This window comes from Musca domestica, unplaced genomic scaffold, assembly GCF_030504385.1.
Source record: "Musca domestica strain aabys unplaced genomic scaffold, Musca_domestica.polishedcontigs.V.1.1 20, whole genome shotgun sequence".
In the NCBI taxonomy this organism is placed as follows: domain Eukaryota; kingdom Metazoa; phylum Arthropoda; class Insecta; order Diptera; family Muscidae; genus Musca; species Musca domestica.
This window is the reverse complement of record NW_026712250.1, coordinates 6804661-6829976: the sequence shown is the minus strand read 5'-3', so window position 1 is coordinate 6829976 and position 25316 is coordinate 6804661. Positions and strand designations below refer to the sequence as shown.

The 25316-nt window shown below is 32.1% G+C and overlaps 4 protein-coding genes across 5 annotated transcripts; 3 read left to right on the top strand and 1 right to left on the bottom strand.

Moving 5' to 3' along the window:
- The first annotated feature begins 840 nt into the window (after window positions 1–840).
- Window positions 841–9928, top strand: LOC101894308 (putative uncharacterized protein DDB_G0277255). Of its 2 annotated transcripts, XM_059122374.1 has the most exons (4): window positions 841–1389; window positions 1453–2876; window positions 2998–3138; window positions 9495–9928. In XM_059122374.1, the coding sequence occupies exons 2-4, from the start codon at window positions 1746–1748 to the stop codon at window positions 9564–9566; spliced, it is 1344 nt and encodes a 447-aa protein (XP_058978357.1). In that variant the 5' UTR covers window positions 841–1389; window positions 1453–1745; the 3' UTR covers window positions 9567–9928. The 2 variants fall into 2 exon arrangements, with proteins under 2 accessions (XP_058978357.1, XP_005176832.2); XM_005176775.4 differs by having other exon boundaries at window positions 841–2876.
- On the top strand, window positions 4129–6147 carry LOC101894137 (translocating chain-associated membrane protein 1). Its single transcript, XM_005176774.3, has one exon. It carries the CDS (start codon window positions 4387–4389, stop codon window positions 5497–5499), a length of 1113 nt encoding a protein of 370 aa, XP_005176831.2. The 5' UTR covers window positions 4129–4386; the 3' UTR covers window positions 5500–6147.
- Window positions 9929–14076: 4148 nt separating the features above from the next.
- Window positions 14077–16059, bottom strand: LOC101895122 (GPN-loop GTPase 1). The gene is made up of 5 exons (XM_005176780.4): window positions 15901–16059; window positions 15005–15656; window positions 14715–14944; window positions 14515–14653; window positions 14077–14282 (listed from the first exon to the last, which is right to left on the bottom strand). The coding sequence occupies exons 2-5, from the start codon at window positions 15572–15574 to the stop codon at window positions 14085–14087; spliced, it is 1137 nt and encodes a 378-aa protein (XP_005176837.2). The 5' UTR covers window positions 15575–15656; window positions 15901–16059; the 3' UTR covers window positions 14077–14084.
- Window positions 16060–17592: 1533 nt separating this feature from the next.
- Window positions 17593–19757, top strand: LOC101893962 (AT-rich binding protein). Its single transcript, XM_005176773.4, has 2 exons — window positions 17593–17965; window positions 18079–19757. Exons 1-2 carry the CDS (start codon window positions 17780–17782, stop codon window positions 18919–18921), a joined length of 1029 nt encoding a protein of 342 aa, XP_005176830.1. The 5' UTR covers window positions 17593–17779; the 3' UTR covers window positions 18922–19757.
- Window positions 19758–25316: the final 5559 nt, after the last annotated feature.

The window sequence follows — 25316 nt, the reverse complement described above, 5'->3', positions numbered from 1 at the left end:
TTCTGCAGAACAAACGCACAACTGGATAAAATTTTAGCAACCTACTTCAATTCGTTCGGAAGCTAGATTGATTTTCACAGACGGACGGACATCGCTAAATCGTCATAGAATTTTATGCTGATCAAGAACATATTTATACTTTGTGGGGTCTAAAATGTATATTTCAAGGTATTACAAACGGCATGACAAACTTAATATACCCTCCATAGTGCGATGGAGGGTATAAAAATTAAATCTGAAAAATATTTTCTTTAAAATATTTATTCTTTACAACTTTTTATTCCCAATATCATAAAACAAACGATTCAAAAAATGCTCATGGACACGGTGTTTTTCATTCCGCCTAATTTTTCTTGGACATTGTAAAACAAACTGTAATTCATTCAAATAATAATTTCCTTTCCTTGTTAAGAGTCCATATTTTATTATATCAACGCTTAACGCCGACAGCTCTCATTGCGTTCAAATGAAACCGTAACTAACATAAATTGCTGTTACTCTAAAGGTTAGACATGCAAAGGCTGAATGCTGTGCAATCACTGGTGCCAACATGGAATACAGCAGCCAAGACAACAAAGCAAAAATCTTTTAAATATCTATCAACAAATGTTTGTAATAATAAAATGTAATAGTATTAGTAAATTTGACCCAAATGTAAATTATATTATTTTTCTCTATTAATTTCACATGCAATTTACATTTAACGGCAAACATCAGCAGCAAAAGGGCAGCTGTTACATTATTGACACATATGCAAAAGCTCGATGCTGTGGAAACATTGTTGCCAACACAAAATACTGTCCACATAGCAATTTCAACTAACCTCAACCCCCAAACTCCAAACTCTTCAAAGGATGTACTACAGGTCCTTTCCATTGATTTTCCATGGAAAACGAGCACACAAAGAGAATTAGAAAAACAACATTTGACAGTTAATAAGGATATGATAATGACAAATGACGAAAGTAAATGACAAAATACCTAGCAAAGGAAACGAGAAGTTTTTCCCAAAGAGTAGACACAGAATTGCAGCAGAAAAATAAATGAAAATATATATTTTTATCAACAAAGAATTTAAGTGAAAATTTAGAATGAAATAAAAATGAATGAAAAATAAATATGATTATGTGTGTAGTTAGTAAAGAAACTGAGATTTATTAAAACAATCGTAATTCAATATTTTACCTAACACAAGGAAGTGAAATAAATGTTATATATTGAAGTGTTTTTTGTATAAACATTTTTATATTGTTTGTGTTCAACTTTTGTAAATCTTTATTGGTTTTTAAAGAATTCATGGAAAATTATTTGTAGCGTTTGGAAAAATTTATATGTTTCAAGGATATTCTGCAACCTACCCCACTTTTATATATGTTTGTGTGTGTGTGCGTGAGTGTGTTTTGCTGTTTTATTGTGATCCCAATAAGAAAGGAATTGCATTTTGCCACCTAGGATAAGGGAAATACATCAAGCAACAAACCAACATTAAATCTCGACGTCCTGCAGTTATTTTACATTGTCTTCTTGGCACGTCCACACGACATTAAAAAAGGACCTCACACCAAAACCATTTTGGAGTCTGCTTATTATTTAATCGATATTTAACTTCATTCTGGAATAATTTAACGTTGCTAAGGAAATCTGTGGCCCACCCCGCTCACCTACATTTCGAAGGCCCAACATATGTTTGTCTAACTTGCCCCTCCCCAGCTGTTTAAAGTTAAATCTCTTGGACCCCTTCAAATATGTATAAAACCATACGACACGGTGAAAATAGCCTCCAATATACCATTCTACCACAAAATGATGATTTCCGCCTTGAGGGTAAAATCAAATCGGCCGGCTCGAAAAAATCAAAAAATAAAAAACCTCGCCGAAGATCTTTTTTTGCCTATTTAGGTTTACTGTTTGTGTGTACGGTCATAGTAGGAGCTGTTTTGGTGCCATTTTTGGTATCTGCCGGTTTGCCCAATCCAACAGAATGGTTTCAAAAGACCAAGGCAGCCTTCAGCCGGGTTTCCATGCCCAGCTCAAGCACCGTAACAAACAAGGAACACAAGGAAAATGGTCCCATCAACTCACAGCATACGGGAAGTGCTTTGGCCAATGCCATGCTAAACAAGGGCAATCTGATGGCTTTGAACAAAGCCAATGTGGGTAAACCGGTGAAAATTATCAACAAGGATGGGGTGGAGAAGATTATTTTGAAGTTAAATAAGACCAGTCTCCAGGCAGCTGATGCTAATCTTGAAAACAAGGAAATCACAATGGCCCCCATGCCAGAGAGTGCCATTGGCACAACATTGAAGGAAGATTCCAATCAAAAAATCACCATTCATGATTTGGGGGAAATAACCAACCAACCAATTACCACCGTCCAGACGCAAGTTATCAAGCAGGAAACAACTAGCAAGCCTATGGCAACAACTGCTACAGCAGAGGTAGTACTTGCCAGTACAACAAGCCCTGCACTTAATAGGTCAATCATCTTAAACTCCGTACCCAATGTACCCAGGGCCTCTTTGCAATCTTCATTGAATCAAAGCAACAATTCCACATCATCATCATCATCGTCCTCTTCTTCAACCCAACCCACAATGACCACACGCATCATGCAGGTACCATTGCTTAAATCTACAGCCAAGAAACCGGCCATACCACCAGTTTTAGTGAAAAATCTTTCACCTATACAACCTACACCTGAAACCAATAACTACAACAACAACAATTTGAATGATATCATTCCCTCCAAAACGCTAACAGCCAATAATAAAATGTCTAACACAATGACAGCGTCTACTACTACTGGACAAGATTCTGATTGGATTCACACTCATTGGCCCTACATAGATCCATCCACATATTTTCAATGGAATGTAAGTTAACCACTTAATGGGTTTTTAACCTCATTCGGAAATAGATTAATAATTCTTGCTTTCTTTTTCTCATTCTCTTTTTTGCGCCTCATCCTCCCAACCACTTGCCTACCACCAAAAGGGTTATAAAACCGAGGATAGCGTGCTATTGCCAGCCTTATTGGGTTTCGCTTTAATTGGTGTCATTCTCATCATAACGGTCTGTTTGGTGGCACGCAACAAGAGGACCATTGTCACTTCGGTTCGAAAGAGGAATCGTAATGTGAGTAGAAAAACATATCTATATTTAAGGGAGTAAGACTATGTTTTATTATAAAATTATTATAAAAAAATATTGAGAAGTCGTTAGAAAGTATTTCTAAAAAAATCCAATATTGGTATTTTAAATAAATTTAAAAATTCTAAATAATTTTGAAATTCAATAGGTGGAATTTCAAAAAAACATATTTTCTCCATTACCTCTGAACCAGAACCTGCAAGAATCCACTAGTTTCGCAATTTTTTTTCGATATCATAAAGAGAAATCGTAATAAAAAAATTACATTCTTGCAGTTCTGGAACAGACCAATTATTAAAACACAAAATATTCGTAAAAAAAAAATAATAATAATATGGGAAAAAAGTTTAAAAGCAGCTTAATGAATATTTTTAAAAATATCGGCCTTAAATACTAAAATTGGTCCACAAAAAATATTCTTAAAAATCTTCGAATGGTCCTTAAGGTCCAAGATCGCTCATCTGTAGATCTTGACAAAATAATTGACATTGTCAGAAAAAAGGTACACAACTAAAGCTCTTTTCTTTCTAAAAATGTATTGAAAATCAACGTTTAAACCACGGTTTGGATTTAAGAAAAACATACCATATAATACATCAAAGTGATTGAATGTTGTCCATCGAAAATTATTAATTTGCTCAAGAATCGACGAACGAAAGTTGCTGCTTGAAAATATATATTTAAAGCAGTAAATTCCATTCCTTAATAGCTAAAAATCCACGATTCTCGAAATATATTCTTAAAAAAATCCACAGGTATTGTTTTGTTTATTCTGGCACATAGGTCTGTAAAACTCGATCCTTGTCATTTCCTTCGCTATAGATCCCTAATATAAGCAACGGCTCTCATTTATGTTACACTCTCTTATTGGAATAACTGTCAACTTTGTTTGTGCCATAAATAACCGAATACCCCAATTTGACACAACAGCAAAAAAATATCGATAGTACCATCGACCAATCGATTGTTATTGCCACTGTGGCATTTTAAACAGAAACTTTTTTGACGTGTGACGACGTCCACGAAAGAAACGATAGCTCCAACCATTCATTTGGCGAAACGTAACAGAAAAACATACTGGGGAGATTAGTTGTGGAGCTGCTGCTGCTTCTGTTGTTGTCATCGTCGTCGTCGTCTTCTGCTGGATAACAAATAAAAAACGATAAAAGAATAGTAATATTAACAAGCATTATCCAAGAAAATAATATTGTGGCAAGAGTAACCAAGACAGAGATGGCCATTAAACCAGCCAGTTTGGGACGCAAGTCCACCAACAAGAACCCACCCATCCTAAGCCATGAATTCGTCATACAAAATCATGCCGATATTATCTCCTGTGTGGCAATGGTCTTCGTTTTGGGCCTGATGGACGAGTCGACATCACCATTTGCCAGCGCCTTTATTTCTCTACATCATAATGTGAGCGGAGAGGAGCCGACACGTGAACAACCGCTGGGAAAGCCCTTCACCTATGTGGCTGGCATCAAGGATTACTGTGCCGTGTTCTTCTATACCCTTACCTGCATTATTATGCATGCCATTATCCAGGAATTTGTTTTGGATAAGATCTCAAGAAAACTGCATCTGTCCAAATTCAAGCTGTCCCTGTTCAATGAAAGTGGTCAATTGGTGGCATTCTATGTCATGTCTTTCCTGTGGGGTGCCAACGTCATTTTGAAGGAGGGCTATTTCACCAAGTTCTCTCTGTTGTGGGATGACTATCCAAATCACCCCATGTTGTTCCTGCACAAATTCTTCTTTATCATCCAGCTGGCTTACTATTTGCACATGTTGCCTGAATTGTACTTCCAAAAGGTCAAGAAGGAAGATCAACAACCCAAAATCATTCATGCCGTGTGTGGTTTCTCCATCATTTGTTTGGCCTACACATTCGGATTCCAACGCATTGCCTTGGTTATTTTGACTTTGCACTACTTGTCGGCCACCTTTGCCCACATCTTCCAATTGATTGGTGTATTTGATCGTGATGAAAAAATGGCCAGTGTTCGTATTTTCAACAATGCTGTGTTTGTCTTTGTCCGTTTCACATCCATGGTTATTGGAGTTTTGGCCTTGTACTATGGAGTTATTGCGAATTCGTCACAAAAATTGAGAGGCTATTTGGCATTGTTTGCCCTCTTGGGTTTGCAGTGCTATTTCATTTTCTCCTTCATCACCGAGCAACTAAAGGCCAAGCGTGAGGCAAAACAATTGAGCAAACCAGCTCCCAGCCAAAAGAAGAAGACCCCCAAGGAGAAGACGAAAAAGGTGAAACGTGAATCCGATTTGCCAGAAGCTGATCAATCGCCCAGTGCTCCCATCAACAATAAGGTGAAGACCAAGTAAAAAAATGAAACCTGGAACCGGCCACTAGTATAGGCACTTGCATACAGAAAGAATATGCCGCGCAAGTTCAAAATAAAATTCAGAAGCTCCACATCATCAATAATAATTGTTTGCTCAAAAAACCCCCTGCCCTTCCACTTCCATTTTAAAAACACCTGGTCATTGCTTCAAGAGATGTGCCGCCGATTTGCCGGGTACACCAACTACTTGTAACTAAAATGGAAGGATATCTGTCTCCCTCTATGAAATGCATTTAAGGCAATTTTTGATTTCATATTTTTTTATACAACAAACACACAAAACAAGAAACAACAAACCGTTGAAACCATGTAATTTTTAAATATGTAAAATTGTTAAACTATTTTTAAACTTCAAAACATTCTCTACACTCGACACTCTCAACTCAAAAACACACAAACAATGAAAGAAAAATTCCTTTATTTTTAAACGAAAAAAAAAATAATAAAATCAAAACTATTGTATTTTTTAAAAAAATAATTAAATTATAAAAAAGATTTGATGTTTCATTCAAATGAAGCTATTTAAAAAAAATGTTTTTTTTTTTAATTTTTGTACTTTTATTTTTATTAAATGCAAAAACTGCAACTATAAAATATATATTTTTATATAAACTTTTATAAAAACAAACCGACAAACTGAATTTTACTTTTACTTTTGTGTCTGCAAAAAGCAAGCTGACATTTTTTTATGTTAAATTGAAAATATTTATTTCATAAATAAGTCTAACTTGGCTGAATAATACGTATACACATACATAATATTAGAAAAAAAACGAACTCTTATAATAAAAATAAATATTTTTTTATAAAAAAAAGAAAAAAACATCAAAACATGTTTTGAATCTCCGTTGCAACTTTCCTTTCCCTTTTTGTGTGTGCCTGTGTTTTGGTTTTTTTTTTTTGGGATTAGCTCAAGGTTATGTTGTTGCTGTGCCACTTAATTGACTAGCCCCCTCAACAATCGCTCTTAATTGCTTGCTGATAATAATAATGACGGCGATGATGATGTTGATGATGACGACGACGAAGATGTCTCTATACCGGTTTACTATCAATTTTTTTTATCCATATTGAATTTATTGTATAATATAATATACTTTCACACTTAAAGCTACGTGGATAGCAATAGGCACATGTTGGCTGTTTGGATAATGCAGTTCACGTGCTTTAAAAGTTCATATAAAATTATAATTCATTTAACAATAATTTTTCTTAAATTTGTTAATTTTTTAAATATAATTTTTCATGGAGTTAAAAACTTTAAGGTTTAAATTTTTAGGAGAGAAGATTTTTAAGAAAATTTTTCATATATAACAAACCAAGGAATACATTCCATAATATTTTTTTTCTCATGTTTTTTTTTTTTTGATTTCAATGAAAATTTTTCATAAATTATAATTAAAAAAAAAAAAAAATAGAGAATCTGTTGCGAATTTGTGCAATGTTTTTAGTTTTGAAAATATATATTCAATATTGGTGACTTGTTTTTAAAAATTGTGGATTTTCATGAATAGTTTTTCATTGGTCCTGGAAATTTTAAGAACATTTTATCTAAAATCGTCTATTTTGTAGGAATATTTGAAGAATTTATAAAATGCGTTTCCGATATTTATAGAACCAAAACAAAAAAAAGATTTTATTCATTAATTCCAGGACATTTTTTCAATGATATTTTTCAAGGGCCTGCAGAAAATTGTGGATTTTTTACAGGTATTTTGTGCATTTTGACCTTCAGACAATTAATCGTGGATTTTAAAAGATTTTCCTTTTCAATGACCTGCAGACAAAAAAGTATGGATTCTTTATAACCTCAGCCATATGACAACAGAGGGTATATATCATTTGATACGGACAAAACGTGTCTCATTCTAGGTCTCTTTGAACCGAATCCATTTCAGAACATTTGGAGTCGATCTCCTCTGTCTGTCTGGCTGGTGCGCACCATAACTCTCGAAGCGATTAACCGATTTAATCCAAACTTGGTATATCGTAATATTATTGTCAAACTTAGATCGAGTTCAGAGATGGGCAATATCGGTCAACTGCTTCTGGTACCTCCCCCAAAAATGTCCATAATTTCAAAGAAAATAATTTACTGCACAAAAAAAGAAAGGATTATCCAATTTTGCTCCAACTTCAAATCCTAATATTTGCATCAGTGCTAGGTCTGGTACGAAAATGAACAATATCGATCCACTCCATCAACTAGTAGTTAGAGTAGTTATGTATAGAAGTTTTGGGCTAGGTAACTTTGTTAATTGAATATAAATAAATAAATAAAAAAATAAATAAAGTACCTCTCCAACAAGTGGTCAAAATTTTAAATAATTATAACTCATATAAAATGTGATGTAAGTGTCCGATTGTCTTTAAATTACACACATCACAATATTTTCAATTTGGTGTGAAGATGGAATATATAGGTCCACTTCTTCTGGTTCCTCCTCTACAAAGGGTTACAAATTTGAATATCTAGGAAGCTCATAAGACGAGAAATAAACATCCGATTCCATTCAGACTTAGCACATCTCAAGATTTCCATCAACACAAGATGTGTTATAAATATGATAGAGATCGGACAACTCCTTTTGGTACCTCCCACACAAAGGGTCAATGTTTTGAATAACCAAAACGATTATAAAACCCGAAATATGCTTCCGGTTCTTTTCAAATTGCACACATCCCATTATTTCTACTAGCACAAGATCTGCTGTGAAAATGGAATATATCGGCACACTCTTTTTGGTACTTCAACCACAAAGGGTTCAAAATTATGAAAAAAAACACAACGCTCATAAAACGCGAAATAAGTATTCAACTATTCATAATTCACATACCCAAATATTTTTGTTACCGCAAGATCTGTTATGAAGATGATAGATGTCTGCCAACCTATTTTGGTGCCTCAACCGCAAAGGTTCACAATTTCCAATACTTATATCTGTCATAACTTCTTCGGAACCACCCCCATAAAGGGTCAACAGTTATAATAATCATCACTCAAGGCTGGGGGTATAAATCTGTCGGCAAAAACTACTGATACTATTTAACTTGTTTCGGAAAAGTTTCAAGACCTTAAAGACTAGATATCGTGGAGTTTTTAATGAATTTTAAAGGATCTGTGTTAGCTCTTTTCTTTACGTACCAAAAACGTCAACTTTTAAAACTTTTTCCTCAAAACGTGTTCCTTTACACAAAATAGTAGCACAATTCGAGGGTCTACTTTACACCTATGCAACCTTATTACCGCTCCCAATCAATTGCAACTCTTCTTTATTTCCTTTAGAGGCGAACGATTTTAGAACATGTTTATTTGGGAAATCACGATCATATTTGTTTTGTTATTCAACTCATTTAAGTGCTTCATTTCTTGTTACAACGGCCAACTTGTTTAGTTCAGCTAATTGCTTGCAAAATTTTGCAGAGATTCTGTTTGTTTACTTTCCATGGTTTTCTTGTAAAAGAGAATAAAACCACTTTACTCTCTCAGAGAGATGTTTCTGGCCAATTGATGCAGGGAAAGTGACAAAAAATACCTTTTGTTTTCTTTGCTTTATGGTTATGCTATGCAATAGTATCGTAGCCGTTATTACACTGTAAACTAATGCCGTTATAATAATGTCGTCATCATAATGAATAGAACGGGTAAAATTAACCATATAAAATTCATTAGGAATTGCAGTCAATGATTTTTTCTTTGGGCGTTTTTACATATAACGAATATAATACGATCACAAAGATCGTGTTTACAACACCCTAGCTAATTAGGGATTGCAGTAATTGATTTTTTGTTGGGTAGCATTTGCATATAACGGATGGCAACAACGGCGTAAAACAAGTAATGTTCGTGTTTACACCATCCGCAGTAATCAGGGATGGCAGTAATAGATTTATGAGTTTTTTTCTCTTTTTATATTTAAAATATAATTTGACTTGATTTGATATTTTATAATAATTTCTTTATTTCCCTTACAGGATATTGAAGAAACTGGCGGCGAGGATAATACCACCTTACTAACCAATACCAATTTATCAGATGAAGATTAAATCAAGTTCCAGCAGTGGAGAGAAAAATCGTAAGAAAAAAACTGCAATCAATATTTTTTTTAATTCACGCAAAAAATGAAGCAAAAAAATAATTTAATGGAAATTTTTGTTAATTTTGAATGAGCTTCACGTTTAAAGCAAAGACTTTACTTTTAATTTTTTTTATAAAAAAAAGTAAGCGAGAATTATATTTCCTGTATTATTTTCAAACCACAGAGAGCTGCATTATTATTAAAACCTAACTTATACATGAACAACAATTATCATTGACAAGAAAAAATAATAATAAAAAACGCTTATTTAACAAAAACGAGAACAGCTCATATTAAGCAACAACAATAACACAAAAAAAAAACATTAAAAAAAATTAAAACAAAAAAATTCAAATCAATATTTGCATTATTTTCTAACAAAATTCCAAACGAGAAAATAACAAGAATTTATATCTTTCTTTGTTAAACATATTATTTTTTTTTTCAAAAAAATAAAAAATTGGTAATTTAAATTTACAATTTACTTTTTTTAAAATAAGTTTTCTTGATATTTTATTTATTTTTATTTAAAATAAAAAATAAAGACTGTTTCTTAAAAAAATAAAGCAAAACTTAAATAAATAAAAAATCTCTCCCTATAAAAAACAGGAAATATATAAAATCCACTAAGTTAAAGCATTGGCAATATTAAAAATATTATTTTATACCATTTATATATTATATATTCAAATAAAAAAAAAACAAAGAAGAAAAAGAATCGGCCTGCAAACCAATAAACAGGTGCATAAATCAGTGATATTTTAGTGAAGTGATGCGAGAAACAACACTGATGATACTTTTCTGAACGAAAAATATTACTGATGATATTTTCCTATTCGAAAAATATCACTGATGATATTTTTCTATGCGAAAAATATCACTGATGATATTTTTCTATGCGAAAAATATCACTGATGATATTTTTCTATATGAAAAATATCCCTGATGATATTTTTCTATACGAAAAACATCACTGATGATATTTTTCTATACGAAAAACATCACTGATGATATTTTTCTATACGAAAAACATCACGGATGATATTTTTCTATACGAAAAATATTTTTCTTATATTTTTCTATACGAAAAATATCACTGATGACATTTTTCTATACGAAAAACATCACTGATGATTTTTTCTATACGAAAAATATCACTGATGATTTTTTCTATACGAAAAATATCACTGATGATATTTTTCTTTACGAAAAATATCACTGATAATATTTTTCTATACGAAAAACATCTCTGATGATATTTTTGTATACGAAAAACATCACTGATGATATTTTTCTATACGAAAAACATCACTGATGATATTTTCTATACGAAAAATATCACTGATGATATTTTTCTATACGAAAAACATCACTAATGATATTTTTCTATGCAAAAAATATCACTGATGACATTTTTCTGTGCGAAAAATATTAATGATAATAATTTTCTTGAAGAAAAATATCACAGCTTATATTTTTCTTTACTGAAAAATAATTTTTTTCTGCTTGAAAATATCACTGATAAAAGATTTCTTTAAGAAATTTTTATAAAAAAATAATACAGAGAAAATAATGGCAAGACACGAAAAAACAACAGCGGCTTGGCTACAATCACAAATAATAAAGTAAATAAATATCTAAATCAACGGCTGGATGGCTGGAAAACTTAAACCACCCAAACTAGAAGAAAAAGAACACCCAACTAAAAAAACACCTTTACTTTAGAAAAAAATGAATAAAAAAGCAACATTGAAACAATCCTAATCATGTTCACAAACAAGAAACAAAACACTGTGTATTGAAATGTAGTAGATGGTGATATTTCCCTAGAATCTTTGTAAAAAAACACAAACCATGTCTTAGGGCCTTAGTTTTTGGGATAGAAAAATCTCCATAATAACTCCCTCCCCCCTACACAAACATAATCACAGGCCGTAGAGAAGAAGAAGAAGAAAACGGACAACTAGGAAATTAGAAAAAAAACTATGTATTTTTGTAAAAGTGTGATTGTTGTAGAGAAAAAAAAAAGTTGTGATGTCTGGAAGGGGGTTAAGAACCGAATAAAAAAAAAAACAAAGGAAAAAAAAACTCATTTGGTAAATGCGTGATGTGAACAGTATTTAGTATTAATGAAAGTATTAAATATAAGTGTAATTTGTATTATTTTAAATATAATTTATTTAATTACATTAAGTTTTTTGGATAAATAATAAGGATTTTATGCATTTTTTCACAAATGTCATTTGATTGGCTCTCCTTTAAAAGCGGCAATGAATGTAATAACGGCCATTGAAGTACGTGGTCATTACGGCAACTTTGCAGTTACGGTACAGTATGTTTACATGCCAACGGTAACAGTATGTTTACATTAAATACACAACGGAAATGTATTTGCAAACAATGTAATCACGGCCAATATGTGTTTTAAACATATTTCTTATATCTTTTCCGAAATCATAAATTCCTTGTGTAAAACAATTATTATTTCACTTTTATTTTTTATAAAGAAAAAAACAAAATACTAAATTATATACATTCTAAATTATCCATCAATACTGATTATTTTATTGAATTAATAAGTACTAAATATACAATTTGATATCTTTTTACCACAAGCTGTATTATTATTGAAAATAAATTAATAATAAAAAAAACATTAAAGCATATTTTAGAGCTCAAGCTTTGTAAGCCACTAATTGAAATTCTATAAAAAATGGAAAAAATATAATAAAAACAATATGAAAAAAGCAAAATGTCCAAAATCAACTAACGCTTAAAAACATTAACAAATACAAAAAAAGTATTAAGAAATGCACAACATTATTTAAAAAGAAAAAGCCATAAGAAATCTTTTATATAACAACAATATCTGTTTTTTCTAAGTTTAGCTTAAGCTAAGTTATAGAAAAATAAGGGTCTAGTTAGACGTAGGCCCTGCAAAGTCCAAAATTCGAATTTTTATTTTTTACAAAACAAAAACAAAAAATTCAAATTGTTTTTCATTTTAAAAAAAAATGTTAGGTTAGGTCACAAACCTAACCTAATTTAAACTCTTGATTTAAAAGTCTGTTTTTATACTCTTGAAAATGCATAACAATTTTCTAAATAATTTGCCTGGGAACTAATAAACAGAAAAATCAATATCTTTTTTGTATTGCAAAATAGACGATTTAAAAATACAACAAAAAAAAAGCCGATGCTTGAACAAACCAAATACTATTTAAAAAAAGAATATATAAGAAATGAAACTATTATTGCTTGTTATAAACAAAATATATATACAAAACAAACATTTAACAAAAGGAATACAACAAAACATTGTTATTACCAAATTAAACTGATGTAAACTCGTAAAAAACCCCCCACATTCCGTTTATTTAGCCGCTTCTTAAACCAAACGTAAAAACACACACACACACAAAATGAAAACTGAAAGTTATAAAAAAAATCTATATATTCTTAGGATAAGTAACTATTTATTTATATACATGTGTATTTAATCGTAAATAAATATATATACATTTAATTTAGCTTATAAGCCTTTGAACCGATCAAGCCACTCAAACCACTCCCAACCAACAAAAAAAAAACAAGCCCAATTTGATCACGTTAAATAGTTTGTCATGAAAATATCTATGTAAAACGATTTCCAAAAACAAAATCCAACACCCGTTTCAAATAATTGCAAATTTTGCTTGCAAAAGAAAAATGTAAAACCGCCTAATTACACAGACAAATATATATAACAAAAAAAGTAAAACTGAAAAGAAATCAATAAAATGTCATCAAATCAAATAACATTTATTTAAAATAAAAAAAACACAAGCGTTTTTATTTTAGTGATCTCTAGTGAACCCTATTTAGTTTAAAATCGTGTAAAAACGCCTTCTCACAAAAATCAACTCTGAGCATTTTCCAAAATAACTAACTAACTACTTCTTCTATTGGAAAATTTGTTGTAGGTAATGTTTTGTTAAAGAAAAACTCAATTCGGCGAATTTTTTCTATAGAAACAATTAATTTGGCAATTTTTTCTATGGGAAAATCAACTAGTCGATTTTTTTTTCTATAGAAAAAATTAACTTTCTATAGAAAAAATAAGCTCGATAAATTTTCTCTATAGAAAAAATCATTTAGACAAATTTTTTCTATTGAAAAAAATCATCTCAGGAAATTTTCCCCGAATTTTTAGCGAATTCTTTCATAGAAAAAATCACCTCGGGGTATCGTTCCTATAAGAAAAATGATCTCGGCGAGCTTTTTCTATAGGAACAATTAATTTGGCGATTTTTTTATAATAAATCAACTGGGCAATTTTTTCTAAAATAAATAAAATAATGACAATAATTAATAATTTTAACAAAAAATGTTAAAAAAAACTCTGGAAATGCATTCTACCATTGAAGGCTCAACATAAGCCCTCTGGAAGAGTTTTCCATCTCCAGAAAACCTCACTCTATTCAATACACAATTCTCAATTTCTTCTTCATTCCGACATCAAATTTTTATTCTTTTCATTTTGTGTATCGATGCGATTTTTAACAAATTGTTGGAAATTTTGTTCTTCCGTTTGTTCAACTTGATAGGTGGAGGGTGCCTCATCTTCATTGCCTTCCTCGTCTTCAGAACTTTCATTGCCAGGATGTTTTAAATAGACATCGGAAAGTTCACGGCCACTTGATACCTGGAAACAAAGTTTTCTATTAATACAACAAAAATGTTTTTGAAATTTTCATGGAAGAAAAACTGAATTTTTTAGAGGCAAATTGAAAATTCTTTCTTGTTTTACAAAAAAAAAAAAATACGTTTTTCTTTTAAAATGTTTCTAAGCTACAGGGTATCCTTTTATAGTTAGAAGTTGGCTCTTTGAAAATATTTTCCTGACATGTGGTGAAAATATCAAAGCAATCTCTCACCTCTTCCACAAAGCCAGTTAATTTAATTTCACTACCAGCACCTTTACTTTTGGCAATGCTTTCCAATTTCTCTTCTTGTTTCTTCGTTTGTTCCTTTAATTTCTCTTCGCGCAGTTTATTGTATTCAGCTTTGTATTCCCTATGGGAAGAAGTATTCACCATTACATTTTAAAAACATTTTCAACATTAAATAAACATACTTCTCGTATTCAATGGCTCCCTCCTCTACCAGGCCAAAAAAGGCATCAAAACCCACACCTGTTTTTGAGGATATGCCACAAGTTTTAAGACCACAATAAAACTCATCCAGTGTCAAAGACATTGTGCGGGTTAAGTTGCTAATATAGTTTTGTTCCTTTTCCAATGCCTCTTGGAAGGCCTCAAAATCTGTCATCCATTCCACGGCAAAGTCGTGGTCTTGCATGTCGATCTGCAACAAAAGAACAGATTATTAGATTTATCATAGCCGATTTAAATCAATTTTACAAACCTTATTCATGGCCACAATGAACGGCAATCTCGCCTTATACAATATCGAACAGGCATACAACATATTTGACATGAATGTTGTGGGACTCACAGACCTTACCACATCCATCACATACACCACAATGGTAGGGAACATTGTGGCCAAGGCCTCTGTTATTATTGTACCCGAGGCAGACCATGTGAATACCTCAATTTGACCCGGTGTGTCTATGATACACCATTTATGACCCTGTTGTCCTGCACGTCGTATTAACTCGACCACCTTTTCAAATTTGGTGGCAAATAAATTCAGCGAGGTCACAATACCACCATTTGGACCAAGTTTATATTGTTTCATAACTTCTTTGTAGTTCACAGTGTCGCGTATATCAATATTGGCATGATAGGGTGTCTCACGACATGCCGGATCCAAATTAATCACATAGGGTTTATATTTTGCAAACGATGTTTGGGTAAGTTTTTGTACAAATGTTGTCTTCCCCGAACCGGCCATGCCCAGGACAATAAGACAAACGGGTGATGTTTGTGGGCCATTCTCAACGGACAAGGGTAAATTTGAACTGGTAGCCATTGTTTCAATGTGGGTAACGTTTACGAGGGTTTCTAATGCTCACAACATAGGCTGGGCCTTAACACAGTTGGGAATACAGGGGCTGTAAAAATTAAAGAAATCAGTTAAAATTGAAACAATCATAGAATACTCAAGAGTATGATGTTTGGTTCCTCAGAAATACAAGTGAAGCTTTCTATTGCAGCTATCGACGGAAAGCATGCTCAGGTATGTTTTGTTCAAACTATTTCACAACGCGCCAATACTTTTGAATATTTTAAGGGGCAGGTGCGTGTTTTTGTGGTTTTTATAAATACTTTAGCTTATATATGAAAAATACTACGTACTTTTAGAGTACTATGAAATACTGGGAGTTACTTCCCCGGCTCCTTTGGATTCTTTTGGAAATGTATGGCTCAAAAGTAAAAACAACGACTGATGAGGGATCTAGAAGATCGAAAAACTTGGTGTCAGGGTTCTAGAAGTTCGAAAATGTATTCATTGAATAGAGACGTAAGAGCTAGTTAAAAACAAAATGAATCGATGAAGACAAAAAAGGGATGTCCAAACAAAAATCCACAATGAGGTATGAAGCATAATGTGGAGCAACGGAAAGGATTTATTCAAACAAACCATGGTAGAAGAATATAGGTAGATGCATCGCCACAGCTGCTGCGACGAGGAACAGTTAAACCAATTTTGGACTAAAAAATGTTGAATGAAAATTTATTTAGATTTGTGAGACTTGTTGAAAAACTCGTATTATAATAACCTCCGAATGACGTGTATATAAAAGCATATAAAAATCTACTTATATTTGAAAAAACATTTTTTTTTTGACATATCAATGTTCCCAAGCGTTGAACTATCTGCCTATATTATTCTATCATGATCCCACTCTACATTAAAGTTCGTTTACATTATATTAATTCCGGGGTTTATCTAAATTTATTGCAAATAATCCACGGTAAATAAATGGGAATTGAACTGAAAGGGAAAATATCTGATATCAAATTGCCAAACCGAGTTCAAAGGACAAATATTTTCAGAGATAATGCCATGTTTACGTTAGAACTTTTTGTAGGGTTAACCTTCTTTGAGAGGATTTATTTTAAAAAAAAGTAATGGAAATGACAATTTAAATCCAAATTCAGTGGGTTAATCCTCATATATATAAACGTACTGTAAGTCAGCTTTAATTTATGTGTAATATTTTAACCAAAATCCAATAAATTACCTTTTTTACATTTAAAGCTTAAGCTGCAAGTACATAAGAAGCTTGAAGTCATGGCTAGGCATATTTTGTAACATTTCATGAAGGGAGTACAGAGCCGCACATGACATTAATATGCCTAGCCTTGACTTCAAGCCTTTTATGTACTTGCACCCTTAGAGATGGAGTTTTTTTTATAAAACGCGATATTCAGATAGGCAGTTTCGCTTATTATACGTAAAATAAATGACGATTTGGCTGTGGAGATTAAGCAGCATAAACTAATTATTTTTCCGCTGTGTGCAGCTTAAACTTTACTTGTACTTTAGTTCATTTTGAGTTGCTTATTTTGTTTAAATTCATTTTCCCAACATTTTCTTAAAACTTTGAAGATTTTAATAATTTTCACTGATCAATATAGATTCAACGACCAGTTTAAAATTCCATTGAAACTACGATCTATAGATTCCTATAACCAACAACAGGTTATCATCTTTTTTCATTATATATTCTACTAAATTAGTTTGCTTGGATGGCCAACACAAGTATGAAGAAGCATTAAAAATTTAATTTTAAATAAAAAAAATGATCAACATTCTATATTTATGTGATAATTTAACCTACAAAACGAATAACAACATTTTATACACACGATAAATTATTTTCAAATGACTAAACTAATCAAACAGGTATTGTATGATATCAATTCACTAAGCATAACACATTTCTCCTTTACACCCTTCGTGGAAGAAGAAGCATTTGTTTTGGTACGTTTTTTCACATAAACACAAGAAAACGAAGAGAAAAAAAGAAAAAAAAAATAATGTGTGTGTTTGTGTGTGTCATTTGATAACAAAACGTCAGAAAACGTCAAAAACAAAGTGGTAAACAAAAATATTTTTTTATTGGGCAACTTTTTTTGTGGGGGAACATATTTTTGTAGGAAAAAAGTGTTTTTAAATCGCTGGAGTGGCTAAAATAATCGCATAAATCGTTGATTGGCAACATACGCAATGGGTTTTCCACGTATAATAAGCAAGAACAATAAAATATACACGAAATTGGGGGATTTCTGTTTGTCTGGAGATGGACAGCAGTTTTGGATTGTGTGTCATACGTGCCAAGAGGAGCTGCAGACACAAGATAAGTTCTGGAAGCACATACAGGACGAGCACAACTTTATGCATGGCGTTAGACAAGTGAGTTGGTATTGTTTGTGTTTTGGGTTTTCTTGTGGGAGGGGTTCTGCAAGGGGTCGAATGGTATTAACGCGCCATTTTTTTCTGGTGTGTGTTGTTTTTCGTCGTTTTAGGAACAGACACGAACTGCAGCCCAGGCATATATGGAGGCAGCGGAAGCGGCATCAATGATGCCGTTGCCATTGTTTCGCAAGATGAGTGTAAATGAACAGCAGCGCGAGGATAGCATGAGCCAAGAAGATGAGGATATGCACAAGGAACCAAAAGACTACACAGAGATGCGGGCCCATGAAGATCCCAACCAGTCAGTGTCGATTGACATTAAATTGGAACCACAGTTAAGTCATCCAGGCCAGCATCAACAAGCCCAACAGCAACAGCACCACCAGCAGCAACAACAGCAGCAACAGGAACAGCAAGAACAAATGCAGCAACAACAGCAGCAGCAACAACAACAACACCAACAACAGACACAACAAATTGAAATAAGTGCACCCCTTATGTATCAAATACCCCATGTCCATGCACCACCGGTCAGTGCTTATGCCGCCTTAGTACAACCCAATTTGAATTCCCTAAATATGTCAGTTGCGGCCGCAGCAGCGGCTGCCTCTCAAGTGCCAACGTCAATGGCCGCCCTAATGCCCATCAAAGATGAGATGGCGCACAATAAGGAGTCGACCAACAATAGTACCACGGCGAGTGCCAGCAGTGCCATGTCCTCGGAGGACGGGGAACGTTGGTACATCTGTGACTTTGAAAATTGTGGGCTAAAGTTCAAATATCAATCTCGGCTCGAGCTGCATCGCAGTGTGCACAGTAAAGAGCGCAAGTTTGCCTGTGAAATGTGCGGGGCCAGTTTTAAACAGTCATGTAATTTGTCGACACATCGGAAAAAGAAGCACTCCCTTAAGGGTACTGCCAAAATGACACTGGTGCCGCCGCATCGTTTTTGAAACCCATTTTTAAATTTTTTACAATTTCCTTTTTATTTTTGAACAAAAAGAAATCAAATAGAATTTCAATTTTGAATAGAAGAAAATGAAAACTAACAACACCCACCATCCTTAAGAAAACGAGAAAAATATTTTTGTTCTGCCTTTGTATTTGTTTTTTTTTTCAACCCAATATTAAGGCTCAAGTAAAGAAAAACAAAATCATTATATAAAATTTAAGTCAAGCCTTGGTTAATTTTTTCGAGTAGTGTCAAAGAAAGCGAAATTTAGAAAAATCGAAATTTAGAAATCAACAATGTTTATTTTTTTGGAGCATAAATTCTAGATCTTAAGTTTAGTTTTTGTATTTTTTGAGGATTTTAGCTATTTTTGTTTGTAGTTTTTAAGATTATTTTATCAAATTTTTGTTTGTTTCATAAAGAGTTTTAATGAAAGCATTCATTGGGTGAATGTTGTGTGTAAGAATTAAAACAAAAAGAGTACGAATTCTTTTAACCTTTTTTGGTTTTCTAAAAATGCCTTATCTTTCAATTTTTTTCTTAGATTTAAGAAGTGTTAATTTAATTTCTTTTTTTATTTGATATAGAAAAAGGCTTAGAGGGATATTTCTCCCAGGCGAGATTTTGCCATTCTTTTCGTTTGTTTTTTATCGTTTTTAACTTTTTTTGTGCAATTTTGTATGGCCTTTGATTTTAAGTTTTTATTCATTCTCTATATCTATGCGTTACTATAATTATTACTTTTTCTCTCTTTTTAGTTGTAATTATTGTGCAATTATTATTAGACAAAACAAATAAAAAAAAACAAATGAATACAAATTATATTATATATAAAAATAAACACAAAATAAGATTTTAAGTAAATAAAGTTAGTCTAAAATTCCAAAACATAATTTTCAATTCATACATATTTAGAATTGGAATGGAAAAATGACTCAAATGCTCAGTCAAAAGGGATTTAAATATAAATATTTTGTAGTATTTGTATAATAACGTCTTATATGGCTGCTGGTTTTTGCCTGTACTTTATTTTATAATTTTTTTTTTTATTTAATACTCGTATAATTCCCTAACGGCACACTATTTTATAGCAAAGGATAATATTTGTATGTGTTATATGGCTTTGGTATCCTGGTTTTTGTCTTAACTGAGTGTGTAAATATTTATGTTTTATTACCAAGTCGTCGAATTTTATAGCACAGGACAAAAAGTCTACAAAATTCAAGGACAAGGAAACAAATTTGAGATGAATGTTTTTTATCTTTGTTTCTTTTATACCTACAATTGTTCCCTTTTCTTATAGCCTTTGAAAAAATTTGTGAAGAACATTTCGTTCCTTGAAACCACTTCTCCACAATTTAACCTAAAAATATGTAATTGTTTATATATCTAAAATTTGTTAGCACTATTTTCAAGTTTTATATTATCCTTAGCGATTTGATATCATTGGTGACTTATTGTGGAATTTCGTGAAGAATATTTTTTCCTTCGAAACGCTTTCTTCAAAGTGATGAATTGTAAGAGGTATTGGCCCCAAACTGAAAACACTGCAAATTAACCTAAAAATATGTTTATATATCTAAAATTCGTTAACACTATTTTCTCGTTATATATTATATTTTCCGATTTGATATCTTTGGTGACCTTTTGTGGAATTTTGTATAGAATATTTTTTCTCTTGAAACCACTTCTCCACAATGATGGATTGTAGAAGATATTGACCCAAACTGAAAACTCTGTAAATTAACCTAAAAATATGTGATTGTTTATATATCTAAAATTTGTTAACACTATTTTCTCATTATATATTTTACTTAGCGATTAGATATCTTTGGTGACCTATGGTGGAATTTTGTATTGAATATTTCTTCCTTTGAAACCACTTCTCCACAATGATGGATTGTAGGAGATATTGGCCCCAAACTAAAAGCAATGCAAATTAAGGTAAAAATATGTTTATATATTTAAAATTCGTTAACACTATTTTTTTGTTATATATTATATTTTCCGATGTGATATCTTTGGTGACCTATTGAGGAATTTTGTGTAGAATATTTCTTCCCTTGAAACCACTGCTCCACAATGATGGATTGTAGGAGATATTGGCCCCAAACTGACTGCAAATTAACCTAAAAATATGTTTATATATCTAAAATTCGTTAACACTATTTTCTCGTTATATGTTATATTTTCCGATTTGATATCTTTGCTGACTTCTTGTGGAATTTTGTAAAGAATATTTCTTCCTTTGAGACCTTTTCTCCAAATTGATGGATTGTAGGAGATATTGGCCTCAAAGTGAAAACACTGCAAATTAACATAAAATATGCAATTGTTTACATGTCTAAAATTTGTTAACACTATTTTCTCGTTATATATTAAACTTATCGATTTGATATCTTTGGTGACCTATGGTGGAATTTTGTATAGAATATTTCTTCCTTTGAAACCACTTCTCTACAGTGATGGATTGTAGGAGATATTTGCCCCAAACTGAAAACACTGCAAATTAACCTAAAAATATGTAATTGTTTATATATCTAAAATTTGTAATTACTATTTTCTAGTTATATGTTATATTTTCCGATTTGATATATTTGGTGACCTATTTTGGAATTTTGTAAAGAATAATTCTTCCTTTGATACCACTTCCCCACAATGATGGATTGTTGAAGATATTGGCCCCCAACTGAAAACCCTGTAAATTAACCTAAAAATATGTGATTGTTTATATATCTAAAATTTGTAACCACTATTTTCAAGTTATATATTATACTTAGCGATTTGATATCTTTGGTGACTTATTGTGGAATTTTGTGAAGAATATTTCTTCCTTTGAAACCACATCTTTAAAGGGATGGATTGTAGGAGATATTGGCCCCAAACTGAAAACACTGCAAATAAACCAAAAAAATATGTTATTTCTCATATACCAAAATTTGTAACCAATATTTTCTGGCTAATTATTATATTTGCCGATTTGAAATCTTTGGTGACCTATAATAAAATTTTGTGAAGAAAAATTCTTCCTTTGAAACCACCTCTCCAAAGTGATGGATTGTAAGAGATATTTATCCAAATTGAAAACACTGCAAATTAACCTAAAAATTTGTTTTTTTTATAAAACCAAAATTCGTTGTTATATTTTATAGCTTATATATTTGATATCTTCGGTGAATTATAGAGAAATCTGATGAAGAATATTTCTTTCCTTAGAACTTTTTCTCTACAGTTAGGCTTCGTAGAAGATTTTGATCCAAGCTGGAAGTACTCTAAATTAACATAAACATATATATTGGATTTTTTATTTATATGTAATTTAATGACAATGTTATCTTAAAATGTATTATACTCACGGATTTGGTTTCTTTGACGGCTTAAAGTGAAATCTTGCGGAGAACATTTCTTCCATTGATTTCAATTCTCTATAAAGAAGTATTGTGGCAGACTTCGCCTTAAACGGAATCCTTACAAATTAATATAAATCGATATTGTTTGCGTTCCCAAAAAAGACCCACACTTTTTTGATATATACTAAGAAGAATCTATTATACTTACAGACTCGGTTTCTTTGGAGAAGGAGGGAAATCTTGTGGAGAACATTTCTTCCATTGACTTCAGATCTCTATAAAGAAGTATTGTGGGAGAAAAATCGATATTGATTGCTTACCCAAAAAACTATACACACTTTTTGATACATACTGCAACTGGAGAATCGGGCTCTTTACTGGCTGAAAGTGAAAATATTTCCTCCATTGGCCCTGGACTCCACAAGAAAGCATAGTGGGCATTTATGGCTTAAACTGAAAAATGGAAAGTTAAAATGTTTTGTCAATAAAACCAGGTTGAAAACATCTTCCAATGTTCCCTTTAAAAGAAATTCACCAACAAATTAAACAACCACTCTATTTAAGTTATTAAACTTAACTTTATTGCGGCCGAGAGTTGATAGTCTGCCAACCCCAAACCACGCAAAACTTTTTCTCGGGGACAATGTATTGCACACAACCGCACACAACATGAATTTCCAATTTGATATGAAAAAATGAAAAACTCACTTTTCATCACCTGTCTTCATCCTTGATTTTCAATAGAAAAAAAGAACAGGAAACATTGAAGCTGTAACAAGTCATTGAAATTTCAAGTCAAACGTACAAACGGAAGGCTATCAAACAATGACACCACACACACACACAGTTACACCACCACCACTCACCAACTCATTCAAAAAACTTTGTAGAGAACACTTAAAAAAAAGGCGCCAAAATATTGTATAGAAAATAACTCACACACTCTTCTCCCTGTATATTGAGGACTCTGAGAGTGAAAGAGAGAGAGAACGCGATAGATGATATAAGAACATAATGGACACTGATGTCGTTGACATAACCGTTATTCTTTTCATAGAAAATATGCGAGGTTTTGTTATTTACTGTGTGTATAAAAGCCCGAGGGGTTGTGAGAAGGAGGCGGTAGGGGGAGAATAGTTTCCTAAGCAGGACAAAGAGTATTTGTAATGTTTAAATACCACACAATTTGCAGCTTTAATAGTTGTTGCTGGTAATGTGACTCTGACAGCTGTGGTACTGACACATAACATGAGGACATGGGGAGATTACAAAAACAATATGTAATAGTTACAACTATTAGCATTGTAAATTGTTGTTGTTATCCTTGAAGAGAGGTGGTGTGGGGTGACTTTCATGTAGCACATGAAAAGATTTTTTAAACTTTAAAACAAAGAATCGGGGAAGAGTTTTTATGGAGAACATTCCAGTAGATAAAAAGTATTATGAATAATTTTTTATATGCAAAAAGGTTGTTATCGACAGCTTTGCTGTGGAGAAAAGTTGTTATCGAGAAATTTTTTATGGAGCAAAGTTGTTATCGACAACTTTTATATGGAGCAAAGTTGTTATCGACAACTTTTATATGGAGCAAAGTTGTTATCAAAAACTTTTCCGTGGCGAAAAGTTGTTATCGACAACTTTTCTATGGAGAAAAGATGCTATCGACAACTTTTCTATGGAGAAAATATGCTATCGACAACTTTTCTATGGTGGAAAGTTCTTATCGACAACTTTTCTATGGCAAAAAGTTGTTATCGACAACTTTTCTGTGGAGGAAAGTTGTTATCGACAACTTTTCTATGGTAAAAAGTTGTTATCGACAACTTTTCTATGGTAAAAAGTTGTTATCGACAACTTTTCTATGGTAAAAAGTTGTTATCGGTAACTTTTCTATACCGAAAATTTGTTATCGACAACTTTTCTGTGTCAAAAAGTTGTTATCGACAACTTTTCTATGGAGAAAAGTTGTTATCGACAACTTTTCTATGGTAAAAAGTTGTTATCGACAACTTTTCTATGGTAAAAAGTTGTTATCGATAACTTTTCTGTACGGAAAAGTTGTTATCGACAACTTTTCTGTACGGAAAAGTTGTTATCGACTACTTTTCTATACAGAAAAGTTGTTATCGATTGATTCTCTATACGGAAAAGTTGTTATCGACAACTTTTCTGTGGCAAAAAGTTGTTATCGGCAACTTTTCTATGACGAAAAGATGTTATCGACAACTTTTCTATGACGAAAAGTTGTTATCGACAACTTTTCTATGACGAAAAGTTGTTATCGACAACTTTTCTATGACGAAAAGTTGTTATCGACAACTTTTCTATGACGAAAAGTTGTTATCGACAACTTTTCTATGACGAAAGGTGTTATCGACAACTTTCTGATGGCAAAAAGATGTTATCGACAACTTTTCTATGGCAAAAAGTTGTTATCGACAACTTTTCTATGCTGGAAAGTTGTTATCGACAACTTTTCTATGGAGAAAAGTTGTTATCGACCACTTTTTTATTCAGAAATGATGATATCGATGACTTTTCTGTTCAGAAAACTTTTTATCGACAAGTTTTGTTTCATGACAAATCGTTATTGGCATACTTTATCCGGAGAAAATGGGTTGTCGTCATTATTTCCATAAAATTGAGAATTTACTTTCCCACATATCAAAAGAGTTCTTTAATCAAACTGTCAAGAGTTATCGTTTTGCATTAAATCTGTCTTCTTTGTTGACTTTAATACACATTTTCGCCCCTTTTTTTTGGGGTTAAATGACACATACGAAAATAACATAAAATTCTTGCATTCGTATTTTTTTTTTCGCTTGTCTTCTCTGTTGTCAGCACATTTGGTATTGTGTCAGATTTAAAAGTCATTTTTTTTCTTCTTCTTTTCGAAGAAGTCGAAATCACACAATCCAGTGGCATGTAAAAGGATATCGCCATCCTAGCCAGTTTAAAACCAAAATAGAGGGTTTGCCAGTATAATAGCATGTCTGACTGGATAGCATGGCACGCATTGTCTGGAAATTGTTATTTTCTTTTTCTT

What these genes read in the sequence shown, in the direction of transcription:
- LOC101895122 (XM_005176780.4), bottom strand. Translation starts at nt 15,574, where the DNA reads ATGGCTACCAGTTCAAATTTACCCTTGTCCGTTGAGAATGGCCCACAA. An exon ending in TCATTGTGGCCATGAATAAG is followed by an intron (nt 14,945 to 15,004) that starts GTTTGTAAAATT and finishes CTTTTGTTGCAG; the next exon opens with ATCGACATGCAAGACCACGA. An exon ending in GGAGCCATTGAATACGAGAA is followed by an intron (nt 14,654 to 14,714) that starts GTATGTTTATTT and finishes TTCTTCCCATAG; the next exon opens with GGAATACAAAGCTGAATACA.
- LOC101894308 (XM_059122374.1), top strand. Translation starts at nt 1,746, where the DNA reads ATGTATAAAACCATACGACACGGTGAAAATAGCCTCCAATATACCATT. An exon ending in CCACATATTTTCAATGGAAT is followed by an intron (nt 2,877 to 2,997) that starts GTAAGTTAACCA and finishes TACCACCAAAAG; the next exon opens with GGTTATAAAACCGAGGATAG. An exon ending in TTCGAAAGAGGAATCGTAAT is followed by an intron (nt 3,139 to 9,494) that starts GTGAGTAGAAAA and finishes TTTCCCTTACAG; the next exon opens with GATATTGAAGAAACTGGCGG.
- LOC101893962 (XM_005176773.4), top strand. Translation starts at nt 17,780, where the DNA reads ATGGGTTTTCCACGTATAATAAGCAAGAACAATAAAATATACACGAAA. An exon ending in TTATGCATGGCGTTAGACAA is followed by an intron (nt 17,966 to 18,078) that starts GTGAGTTGGTAT and finishes TCGTCGTTTTAG; the next exon opens with GAACAGACACGAACTGCAGC.
- LOC101894137 (XM_005176774.3), top strand. Translation starts at nt 4,387, where the DNA reads ATGGCCATTAAACCAGCCAGTTTGGGACGCAAGTCCACCAACAAGAAC.